General features: G+C 42.3%; 1 protein-coding gene across 2 annotated transcripts in view; it reads right to left on the reverse strand.

Annotated features, from left to right (window-relative positions):
- Positions 1-13347, reverse strand: part of CDH2 (cadherin 2) — a 213874-nt gene that overhangs the window by 22040 nt on the left and 178487 nt on the right. For both annotated transcript variants that reach the window (XM_060028838.1, XM_060028839.1), the window contains 3 exons: positions 12061-12294; positions 11528-11761; positions 9433-9572 (listed from right to left, as the gene is read on the reverse strand). In XM_060028838.1, the coding sequence (XP_059884821.1) occupies positions 9433-9572; positions 11528-11761; positions 12061-12294 (608 nt within the window). The remainder of the gene's footprint in view (positions 1-9432; positions 9573-11527; positions 11762-12060; positions 12295-13347) is intronic.

Below are 13347 nucleotides of genomic sequence, written 5' to 3' on the forward strand. Positions count from 1 at the left end.
GTGACAAGTCCCTGCTCTCAGGGCCTTTAAGGTCAGGACCAGGGCTGCACACAAGATCTCAAAATAGAGGCAGACATGGGATATGCTGTGGGAGCACGCAGCAGAGACACCTGATTCAGCCTGCGACCCTGAGAGATGTCCTGAGATGGAATCTTGGGGGCTGAATAGAGTCAGGGAGGGCAAGACTGTGGACTAAGCCATAAAAGTGTGAAATAGCGTGAGACAGGTTAGATGTATAGGAAGTTCAATTCTACTGCAGTTTAAAATGCAAGGTGGAGGATCAATGGGAGGTAAAAGTGAGTCATCAACCCGCAGAGTCCCCCTTCCTCAAAGCCAAACCCTGAGTCACAGGAACTGTGGGTTCTTTCCCCAGCTCAGTCACTTCAATTCTGCTAAATGTGCTTTCTGAGTCATGGAGATGCTGGGGATCTGATCTACTGAAATACTGAGACTAATTTCTAGAAATCGCGTAAGACACTAATTTCATTGAAAAAAAAAAAAAAGCCAGTTGACACTCATACAGCAATCACATCTGGATCTTTTGGGCTTTGGAATCCCTGCCCACTAAAAAGAGCTCCTGGCATGACTCCTTTTATCCTTAAATACGTGATTCCTTTCACGTGCAAGTGCTGGGCCTCGATCAAGAAGACTTTAGTATCCCCGGGGCGCAGGGGCAGTGCCGCCCAGGTGGGGGACAGCCGCTTTCCCTGGGTTTAGGTGAGCCTGACACACAGTGTCCCATTTTCCTGCTGGACCTCCTGTGTCTCCTCCGTGTCCAGGGACCCACTTCTTTCTGACACATCTGGATGGGTCAGATCGATGCTCTTGATCTAGCTGTGGGTAGTTACTGTGAGAAAGCATGTTCTCACAGAACCTCAGAAAGATTCTCTAAACCCAGGTACCTAACCAGGGTGGCTAGAGCCTTCCAGCTGGTCACCAAACCCATTTATTCTTCTCTCAAGGCAGGAGTGGAAGTGATGTGTCTCATTTCCAGGCCTGGCCCATGAAAATCTCCCACAAATCATCCTTCCTGCCCTTCTGTCACCCAGTGACACATGTATGTATGGCTAGGGTGACCTTGGAAGCCACATGTGGAAGATGGGGGAGTCACTGGCGCTCTGAGTGACTGCGTGGAATGGCACGAACTTTCTCTCTCCATTCCAAACTCCCATGACTCGAAACCCAATTACGGCCAAGTAAGCAAGAAATAAACTTCAATGAGGCTTAGGTCACTGAAATCTTGGAGCTTGTTAGAGCAGCTAGCCTATTTTAACTAAGAGATCTGCCTAAATATATTTGTGGCTAATTCTCGTTCTTTCTTTCTCTTTTTCAAAAACCAGTACTACAGGAAACTATCCCATGGTTTCAGAGCACTGTAGTAGCTCCTTCCCATAGGAATTTGGTTTTGTTCATCCAAAGCATAATAATTATTATATAATTGAATCAGAGTCTGCAAAAAGGGGTCTCTCCAAAGGATAAGCTGATAACATAAATCCATAAAGCTGGCCTGGTATGGAAAAAAAGGAAACCAACAATTATTGGAACGTGTTTGCTGCTTAAAGAAGACGTCTCTGTTTAGTTTCCAACAATCACTGCCACGTCAGGATGCAGGCCATCTTTCCATTTTTTGAGAGGACAGGAAGAGCCAGAATTCTTTTATGTGAATTTTTGTCGGTTTTTAAACTCTGCCAGCTGAACAAAACACAGCTGTGGGCTTTTCATGAACAGACCCCCTGTGTCTGAACTGTGACTTTCAAGTGATCCAGAATCCTGCTTTCCGACACGGCCCCGAACCATCAGGGCTGGTAGCAGGTACCTTCTCAGAGAGCTCAGAACCATCTCTAGTGCAAAAGAAACTAGCCCAGAGCAAGTCTCTAAGACTTCAGGAACCAAGTTTGGGCATTCTGAGAGTCCCCTTCGGCCTGGAATGTGAAGCCTGCTGAGCCCAAGAGGTGCTGGGCCTTGGGGCAAGAGACTGAGAGCAAACAGCTTATTAGCCAATTGTGAGGCTCTGCTCAACAGCAGCAGTGGGTATGGGAATTCAGAGTGGTACCCAGTGGATAACAAGGGCTGAGAATCCAAGAGTGACCCAGAGAGCGGCGTCTTCATGTAGCTATTCACACTTTCCGTCCGGATCAGCCCTGACCAGCGTCAGCGTTAATCTCAAATGAGTTGACTCTGCTTGTGCAGATGACAAGCCTGCTCCCTTACGGCTACCCTTGTTCCCCTGAACCACCAGCTGTGGTCCTAAGGCTCCCAGCATCCACTGACTGTCACTAGAAACTTCTGAACGTGCGTGGCAGCACCTTCTTCCATAGACCCAGAGCCCCCAGACAGCCCAAGGCCTCGGGAACGGAAAATCTTCCCAAGTTAAATTTTAAGAGCAGAGAAAACTACTGTAGTAGTTTTCATTCACCCGGAGCCTACTTCAAGAAGGGGACGGCCTTCTTCCGATAAATTCAGATGACATTGTGAAAGGCACTGTTTTCGTTGCCAGGCTGAGTTTCAGCTTTGCCAAGGAAGGTACCATCTTCTTTGGGCTCAGGCCTACTGGGATTTAATCCCCACCTTCACTACTTTCTAACAGTGGGGACCTTCTTTGCTGGACTGGGGGAGGGTCAAATGAAATTACGGATATAAAGCACTTAGTACAGGTATTCAGTACCGTGCCTAATACGTAGGTTACCACACACACCCTGCCCCCCCCCCCAACAACAGCTTCTGCTGTTATTATGGAGAATGAAGCTGTATCATGTCAAGAGATTTAGGCAGAGGTTGTTTAAAGACAGCACTAGTGAGTATTACAAACATAACACACATTCAGTATATGTCTGTTTAATGTAACAGTAATCGTAATTAAGTCTAAGATTTAGAGAGCAGGAAGCTAGCAGTTTCTGTTTCCCATCCTGGGGCTAAAAGGGGATGGGCTCCAGGAGAAGTGAACTATCAGGTGGTTCCATTGTACATTCACCCGTATTTTATTAGTGATTCTGATATGGAAGGAACCAGATACAAAGATCGTGAAAAGGGAGCCAGTGTCTGCAATCAGCTCCACTGACCAAAAGGGCACTGAAGGACATTTACTAATGAGGATAATTAAACATGACTCGATAAACACCCAAAGCCCCCCGATCACGGCAGTGAAGCAGATAAAGAAGGGACCTCACCCTCTCGAAAGAGACTGGGCATTATACTGAGTCTGTCCAACTGCCAACAGCGCTGTGAGGAAATAATGGTTGTGTTCAGAACACATCTAATGCCAGTTTCAGAAAGGGGCCCAACCTAGTCACATGACAATGGAAACCAGAGCAGAATAGCCACACGCACCGAGACAAGTCTGCTGTCCACAAGACAAGAGAAAAGATGTGGAGGTGTTTTTTTGGTCTGTTTGTTTTGTTTTTCTTTTCTTAGGCTCTATAGTTTTAGCTATTTTGTTAAAGAAACTAGCAACCTGTGTTTTGGCACAGAACTTAAACAGAGATGCTAATCAACAGCAGGGAAGATAAAGGCTCCCTTGTAAAGGACTGGTTTGCTTTGTTTTCTTTCTAATCAGTTAGCTCCTTAAGGATACTTCCTCTGGGCGGGAAGAATAAGAATTTTGGCTAAGCCAGCTTTAGGCTAGGCGTCGTAGCCTCCTGGCGACAGCTGCTTCAGACCTGCCTTTGCCTGTAGCCACAAGCCTCCACCAACTAGCTAAACTGACCTCTGAGGTCTACCCATCTTTGAAAGCTGATGATTCTGAAAGACTGTCTGGCGGAGACGTCCGGCAGACCACAGCCTGATCATGACAAGCTGTCTGCTTCCCGTGGCACAGTCTCCAACCACATCTGGAGGTAACACCCATGCTCTGTAAAATACCTGCTACGTGTAATAAAAATCGACCAAAACTTGTCTAGAATGTAACGTGGCACCAGTTCCATTTCCGAGGCTCACTCTTGTAAAAACATAATGTCTTCAAAAAAAAAACAATAAAAAGTATGAGCCAAAGTCTGGTGCCAAAAAGGCTTAATGCATGCTTCAAAGAAACAGAATTTCTAACAGGGAGCCACATGTGAATTATGGACAATAGTATACAGTATACTTCACAAAACTGAACTTCTCAGGAACCGGCTATGACTTTAAGATTAAAAAGCAATGGCATCTTGTTTAGAACATGGAGAAGCATTTGGCATAAATTCACTTAGAAAGTAAGAGTATTAAATAAAGTGTTTCTTTTTCTTAAGGAAAAAAAGTAAATGATAAAATCCATCCAAAACTTTAAAATAGAAATCTTGATGAATTCTATTGGAGAAAATATCCTAACAGATAGGGAGATATATTAGAAAGCTCTAGTAATGAAAACAGCATGGTATTGGCCTAAGAATAGACAAATAGGACAACTAGTACAGCACAGAGCATCTGGAAGCCACCCCACAGGTCCACACATATATAACCACCTGCTTTATGACAAACGAACCCCTTCAATGCAGTGGAGATGGGTTACCTTTTTAGTAAACAGTGCTGGATAGCCAGCTAGGAAGAAAACAAGAGACCCCTGATCTATATCTTTTTTTTTTTTTATTGGAGTATAATTGCTTTATAATGCTGTGTTAGTTTCTGCTGTACAATGAAGTGAATCAGCTAGATGTATATCTATATCCCCTCCCTCTTGGACCTCCCTCCACCCCCATCCTACCCAACTAGGTCGTCACAGAGCACCGAGCTGAGCTCCCTGTGCTATACAGCAGGTTCCCACGTGCTAGCTATTTCACACATGGTAGTGTATTTATGTCAAACCTAATCTCCCAATTTGTCCTACCCCCACCCCTCTGTGTCCATATGTCCGTTCTCTACGTCTGCTTCTCTATTCCTGCCCTGAAATTAGGTTCATCTGTACCATTTTTCTAGATTCCACAAATATGCGTTACTATACGATATTTGTTTTTCTCTTTCTGGCTTACTTGTACTACACGAATAATCCATTACAGATGGATCACAGACTTAATATAATAGGTAAAACCATAAAGCTTCAAGAAGGCAAAATTATTCTGGGGGGGCATTCATTAACTCAGGGAGACAAAGTTTCCTTAAATAGGTATAAATGTACTAACCATGATGGAAAAAACTGATAAATTAGACTTCATTAAAATTAAAAACTTCTTTTCATCATAAGGTACCACTAAGAGAATAAAAAAGCAAGCTACAGAATAGAAGATATTTATAATACATTTATCCGACAAAGAACTGATATCCATGGTACAGAAGGCCCTCCTACAAATCAATAAGAAAAAGACAAACAACCCAATAGAAAAGTAAACAAGTAAGCTGAACAGACACTTCACAGAGAAGATATCAAAAGGGCAAGTAAGTCAGTAGGAACATCCCAATTAAATCATAATGAGGCATATACCACCAGAGTGGCTAAAATTTTGAAAGTCTGAGAAAACCCAAGGGCTAGTGAGGATGTAGGGCAATGGGAAGTCTCGTATGCCGCTGTGGCCGGGGGAGTGTGAACTGGTACAATCACTTCGGAAAACTGGCAGGATTGTACTGAGGGCTGCACCTATATGCATATTCTAGGACCTAGAAATTCAATCCCTGAGCACATACCAGCGCAAGTGTGCCAAAACACAGGCATAAGAACATTCATGGCAGTTTTATTCATAATAACTCAGCTGGATCAACTCAAATGCCAAGTGTAGTAGGATGGATAAATAAAATGTGGTCAATTCTCACAACACAACAGTATTTGGCAATGACAAGAAATGAACTACTTCTAAATGTAGCACGGATGAATCTTACAGATAAAATATCGAGTAAAGGAAGCCAGGCAGGAAAAGTACCTACTGTATGACATCCATTTTTATAATAAAATCCAAAACCAGGTAATGCCCATCTATGGTGATAGAAATAAAAAATACTAGTTACTTTTGACACAGGGCATACTGCCTGAAACACAGTGAGCTTCTGGGGTAATGGAAACAGGCTTTGTTGACATGAGTGATGATTATACTCTTAAACAGGGAGGAAGCCTTCTGCTTCTGGTTGGGATAGAGAAAAGCATGAGATTATCACTGACACTCTAATGCTAAGAACGAGCCAGGTATGTTACTAAATCACAGATTTCTGAGAACATAAGATAGCTAAAAACATAATGAGATCTAACTGAATGAAAATAAAGAAACCAGCAAGCCCTTTCTAGGAGAAAGAAGACTCATAACTGTTCTTATCCCCAGAGGAAGAGTGAGAAGAGTCATTCAATGGGAGAAGGACGGATCACCCCGACTCTGAAGGAAACTTTAGTGGCCATGAGTGGATATAGGCTTGATGAAGTCACATCCTTGGGGAGCCCGTACCTACCACCAGCTCCTTCCCATAGGCCTTTACCTAGCGCACAAAGTGGGGGTCCACCAAAGGGTGGGTGCAGGGCCACAGATCTGTCATACTAAGGAGGGAGTTTGGATTTGATAATTTCCAAAGAGCAGATGGGGTGTGCATCCAGAGACCGGACGCTCATGAGGAGGCCGCCGCAGGTCAGTGATGCTTCTGACCTAAGTGAAGGCAGTGGCCTGGATGATGGTGAAAGTGAGTGGATTTCATGAACCACTTCAGAGGCAGAGGAGACAGAACCTTCGGTGTAGGCTTCCTATGCTGCATATTTTATTCCGCTATTATGAGGTCCAAGTTAGAGTGAATAAAAAACCCGTTATCTAATTTTGTCACAATTTTCTATAATGAGAACTGCAAATGGGAATCGTAACAGGATCAGAGAATGGGTGGAGGCTCTTGATCTAGACGGAACTGCCATCAAAGAACCAAGAGGCAACAGGAAGACAGCACAGGAAGACCAGCGCTATTTCAATAAAGAAACGAGCCACTGAGGTCAATCCACAGCAAGTTCCAGAAGAGTCTCTGGACTATCAAGAAAGTGGGTAGGAAGCGACACATTCGTGCCCAAGAGTTGATCTGGGAGCAGAGAAAATGTCCCGGGTCAGGTAAAGAAGAGGTTGAAGATCGATAACAATTTTAATAAATCTTGCAATAGGTAAGTTTTACCATTTGATCTCAAGCATCAATCTAAGTGGACACAGTCAGTAATGGAAGTTAAGTCTTTCCTAAAATAACGACAACAATAAAATTTCATTAAATAATTTCTTAAAGGAATTGGAAGGGAGGAGAAAAAGCCAGATCAGCTGACATCAAGTACCCTGGTCCAGACCCTCGGAAGCTGTGAAATATCTTGGTTCTTGATTCTAGGCAGCATTCAGTCATGACTGATGTCCTTCTAGTTGTTACTATTTTTACCAAAGCTTCACTGAGTTGGGTTTAGGTTTATGCCTAGAAAATTATGCACAATGACATGAAAAATAAAATGCTGAAAGAAGAAGACTTATGAGATAATGTGATCAGTATAATGTTTGCTGTTCTTGAACATAGCTCAGGAAAGTGAAAGGACAGATTAATGAGGGATTAAGCCAAACATGAATTTTAATATCCAAAGACATTTATAAGCAAGAAACCCTGGGGTATATTTATAGAGCCACTTTAATTAGTCAGTATTCAAAACAGCTTTACACATGAGTCAAGTTTTCGACAGATTTAAAATACACATCTCTTCTAAATGAGAGAATTGAGGTATTGTAAACCAAGCATGGAATCAGGAATCGGAAGATTCGGGCTTGAGTTCTGACTCTGCCAGTTACAGACTTGGAGAGCAAATCACAAAACCTGTTCAAATGGAAAACTCTGATGGACTGCCACAAAGGTGAAACACAACAATGGGTGTGAATGTGCTTTGTAAAACCAAAAGCGATATATTATTTCCTCAAAGGAGTAAAGAAGAGAAAGAGAACATATGTTCAGAAATTTGCTTGAATTAATTTTTCAAGTTAACAGTCCTATCACTAATGTCTACGTATATACTCTGCAGACAAAGTATTCTGAATTTACTGATAATGATCCCAGACCCAAGGATTCTGGGTTCTTTACCTGACTACTACCCCCAACACTTGCATTAGTATATGGAAGTGAGAGCTACCCAATGTATCTAAGAAATACCTCTCACAGTGATTGCTCATGGATTATACTCATACCTTCCAGATCATTTCAAAAGGAACTGTATATTGATAACTATATAGTTAGTTTAGGCTGTATCATCAGACAGACCTGGATTCAAATCCTACTTCTATCACTTCCTAGTTGTATGAATTTATAGACTCCAACAATCCCTATCTGTTTGCTAACACAAAAGTGGACATAGTCACAATACAGTACACAGCTTTCAAAGATTTAAGAGGTAACAGCATTTAATGTGCTTAGCAGAATGCCTGGTATGTAGTACAGACCTTGAAAGTGTTAGTTATAATGATAGCTACAATGCTGCTTCCCAGCAGATAAAGTTCTTCATTTTCCACCTATTGGTCATTCCCATCCTCGAACAGGGATGCAGTTCCTTATGTACATACAGAAGCTCATGTTCTATAACCAGTCAGGAGCTCAACATTTATTAAGCAACTACTATAAGCCAGGCACCATGACAGACATCACGGGTACAGAGGTGAGCTAGATATTGTCTCTTACATTCTCAAGAATGTAAGACTCTTGGGAATTCCCTAGCGGTCCAGTGGTTAGGACTCAGCACTTTCCCTGCCAGGGCCCGGGTTCAATCCTTGGTTGGGGAACTAAGATCCCACAAGCCATGTGCGGAGTGGCCAAAAAGAAAAAAAAAGAAAGATTCTTGAGGGCAAATCTTTGTTGGCTCTGCCCACCTCTGTTTCCCCAATGATTAAAATAGTGCCTGGATTATTGAATGTGCTTGGTAAGTGTTTATGAAATGAATAGCTTGTGCTTTTTCTGCCATACTGATAAAAATCCAAATTCCAACATAGAAACTACTTTTACTTTTAGTTTCGATATGCAATGAAGAAAAACTGTAAAGAAAAACATTTTTATCAGTACGGATATAATTAGTATTAGGTGTAAATCCTGGGCTCCTTGAATCAATGTTAATGATCTTCTCACAAAATAAATACAATGACATTTGGCACTTTGGGAAAAAAAAATCAATAAGCAGCACAGGTTGGAAAGAATTCACCAAGTGTCTGAGAATGTGATAAAGGAAAAGAAACTTGATCCCATTCTTTTACTCTATGTATTAATATTTTCCCCACCACTTTAATTGTTTTTTTTGGTTTGTTTGTTTTTTTGCGGTACGCAGGCCTCTCACTGTTGTGGCCTCTCCCGTTGCAGAGCACACGTGCAGGCTCAGTGGCCATGGCTCATGGGCCCAGCCGCTCTGCGGCACGTGGGATCTTCCCAGACCAGGGCATGAACCCGCGTCCCCTGCATCGGCAGGCGGACTCTCAACCACTGCGCCACCAGGGAAGCCCACCACTTTAATTTTAAGATGATAAAATTTCACTTAGAGATTTAAAGATTTAAAACATTGCTCACCTGGTCTTCTTCTCCTCCACCTTCTTCATCATATTTTAAAATATTATCTCTTACATCGTCTTCTGGATCAATTAAAAGTTGCTTGGCCTGGCGTTCCTTATCCCGACGTTTCATCCATACTACAAACATCAGAACGAGGACTAGGCAGAAAGAGAGTAAAGACGTACAGTGTTGTAATTTTAAAAACTCGACCTGTCTAATCACAGTCTTCAACATTAAAAATTTATACTTATATGGCTGGAAAACTTGTAATGTGTCTTTTACTCTGTTACCTATTTCTGGCCTCACATGACCAGAGCCAAGACAAAGCAGAGGCCCTGAGCGCTAGGTTTAGAGTGTGAGGACCCGGGTTCTGCAAACTGGTGCCCTGTGAACTCACTGAGTGGACGTCTGTCCTCAGTTTTACCATCTACAAATGGGGACAAAAACTATTTCTGTCTTTTCCTTGTCTTGCCAGAGGATAGGATACGCTTAATATAATGGCTTGTAAATTTTAGAACAGCAAACAACAGTAAGTGAAACAGTCACTCGTTATTTAATTGCTGTTTCATTCCAGTTGATCCGTCATCATTCTACTCCCCAAATCAGAGAGAAGGGCACTTGTCAAGGGCAGGATGTGCTTGCCAAGGTGCCTTTGGTAGTACATTAGACCTGGATCAGCGACCTGATCATGAGGATTTTTGACTCCCAAGGGCCTGGGTCCTTCTACTGCACTGTTGTGCTTTTCCCTTTCCTATTCCACTGCATGTTTCAGGTAAGAAGGCCAGGGGATTAGTTTGAGCACTGAAATAACATTAGGCGTTCATGCTTTACATTTCTGTGCCAGGATTAGAATCATAAATTTTCCAGTGCGTTGACGCTACAACCAGCATTGATTCGTTTTCCTTCAAAATGGCTTGAGTCACTTCTTCATGCCACAATCCATCAGCTCTAAGTCTTTCTTGATAAGGTTGGTGTATATGCCCCACGTTAGTTGAAACTGAAGCATATCCTTAAGAGTACATCTAGTGCACATTCCTTCTAAAACCTGGGGCTATCAGTTTACATCCTGAAGCAAAAGATTTAATGACTCTATTTGAGCACATTTTTATTATTGGCCATAAAAGTAAATATCCTCCTTTTAAAGGCAGATACATGATCTCATTTGCCATTGTTCCAGGGCTAAATCCAGCAAGTGGATTATTAGTACAGCATGTAGGTTTCAAATTATAGTCAGAGTAGTCTCCACATAGGAAGTAAAAAATGCTTAGCCCTCTACAGTAATTGCTTAGAAAAAAAAAGGGACAGCATTCTAAATTACTAGAACACTTGCAAATGGAGAAAACATAAAAGAAACGGCCAACACTTTCAAGAAAGTGATTGGTGCATAGCATGACCGCACAGTAAACTAAGTCCTGCTGCTATTCAACGATACAACACAGGGTCCAGGCAATTTATTCTTTTAACCTGCATGCTTACAAGTGGCTCCTAAAGTACTTCCCAGTGGTTAATTCCTTGCATTCCACTGAACCAAAGACTGCAAAGTATTTTAAAAAGGAGCAATTCCTTAATCTAGACTTGCTCTAAAGACAGACAGTTTATTGAGCTGTGCAATCATTTCTATTATCCAATGTGCTGTATGAAGTACAATCTCTCACTATTTTATGCAGCCCGTCGAAAACAAACACCTTGATCCTTGCATGACTAGAGCAGGTTGCTGACTGCACTTTATATGAAGGAAAGCAATACACTTATTTTCCTAAATCACCAACTACGTGCCATGAATTCAGACTCGAATCCTAAGAGAAGGGCTCGAACTGAGCACTGTCTAATATTTTTCTATGAAAAGAGTTTGCTACAGCTCCCCAAGCGATCAGCATCAGAAAACTGCAACAGGGCATGAAAGAGGTAGGCTGGCTGGGTTTGCTGCAAACATGTAAGTGCTTGCAAGGATGCTCAGGGCTTCTCTCATTCTGAAGTGGGCGTGGCTGCAAGAAAATGCTCAGAGGTGGAAGAGTGTTGTTAGGTTACGATGAAAGGCGACAATAAAAAGTTACTTTGCTAAACATCCTAGAAGCAACAAGAATTACACCTAAGAGACGAGGAAAGTACTCACTGAGCAGGATGATGATGCAAAGCAGGATTGCAATGATGGCGCCCGTGCCCAGCCCTGCGCCCACAATTCTATCCACATCTGTGCAGTCCCCGTTGGAGTCACACTGGCAAACCTTCACGCGAAGGATGGAAATATTTGACTTGGGAGGATTACCCGAATCTGTGATTATGATTGGAACTTCATATATCCCGGCTTCTAGAAATTTTATCTTTAAATTGAGCTGAGCAAAATCACCTATACAAAAAAGGGAAAAATACAGTCTGATAGTTCATACATTACACGATTCAAAAACACATGGCATTTTCCAGAACGTATTACTCCCGAATGGTACGTATAAAGCAGTTTTCAACTATCCTGCACTGTCAAGTTTTTTTTTTTTTTTGTCTTTAAGGGCTTCTAATATCTTATTTAAACTTTAAGTAGCTTTTAAAATACATTTAAGGGGAAGATAATAAAGCACTTAAAATTAACTTTTCATGCCAGGTCAAAGCCTCTCAACTGCACATATATTCAAATAATGAACCTGTTCTCACCATTAAGCCGAGTGATGGTCCAATTTCTCTTAATAGTCACTGGAGACAAAGGAAGATCAAAAGCAAATGGTCCAGCGTTTGGATCAATGTCATAGTCAAGTGCCGTGATGTTAATTGAATTGGGGTCCGGAGTTTCGCAAGTCTCTGCCTCTTGAGGTAGCACTTGAGGGGCATTGTCGTTAATATCAAGTAAATAGATCTGCAGCGTTCCTGTTCCACTCATAGGAGGGATTCCTTAAAAGGGAGAAAAAAACCACAAACCGACGCTGAACAATTCTTTCCCTTGAGACTCATTTACGATGAAACTCTAAGTTTCCAGCCTGCTTGCCCCTATCACTGCGTAACCTTGGAAGAATGTAGTTGCCACAGCATCTCGGCAGACTGTTTTTGGTACAAGGCCACTTCATGCCTCTTTTGCAGGATGACCCTGTGCTGCCCCCGCTGGGGCTGCGGGCGCTGAGGGGCGGTAACAAGGTGCACGCGCACGCCCCTGGCCCGGCCAAGGGTGATCCGGCGCCCTCGCCGTCCTTACTCTGGGCCCCGTGCACATCGCGCTCCTCTAGGCACCAGGGATTGTAAGAGAAGCAGAACCCCGGGCTCATGATCTCATGGGCCCTACTCTTTGAGGGAGAACCAAGCCGTGTGCACAAAAGAACCCGAGAATGCTTTTCAAGCTCAGACACTGCTCTGAAATATCGAAACAGTCTACAGACAAGTGAATATGGACCCACAGACCTCATCTTGGGGAGGAGCCCATGGAGAAGAGACATGGTATTTACTGATCAACCAACTACCTCCTTGAGAAAGTATTAGGTTGCTCCCTATACGTTATTTCATTGTCATCCTACGAAGTAGGTTTAAACAGATAGGCACCGAAGTTGCTGTAAACTGGTCACGGTCACACCCTCTTAGAAGTGGTAGGGTTGCTAGTAAAGGCTGGTCTGCCTGACCCCAAATCCATTCTCATTCCACTATAAAATGTGGTCTCTGTACTTATCACTTGTGAACATTTAGACTGGTGACTTGGACTCTGCTGTGTTATAAATATTTATAAATAAATATATAACAAATATATAAAATGTAATGAAAACATTATTATATAAACATTATATTAAATATATAAGACAATTACATTTAATTATATAATTGATATATATTATATAAATCTAATATAATAGAAATATAGGAATTTTCTAAATAAGGCTGAATATTGAAACCAGAGGTTTAAGTGACCTGCCCAAGGTCATGAAACTAGGAAGGTGCACACGTACACTCCTCAGGAGGGGA

This window comes from Delphinus delphis, chromosome 13 (genome assembly GCF_949987515.2).
Source record: "Delphinus delphis chromosome 13, mDelDel1.2, whole genome shotgun sequence".
Lineage (NCBI taxonomy): Eukaryota > Metazoa > Chordata > Mammalia > Artiodactyla > Delphinidae > Delphinus > Delphinus delphis.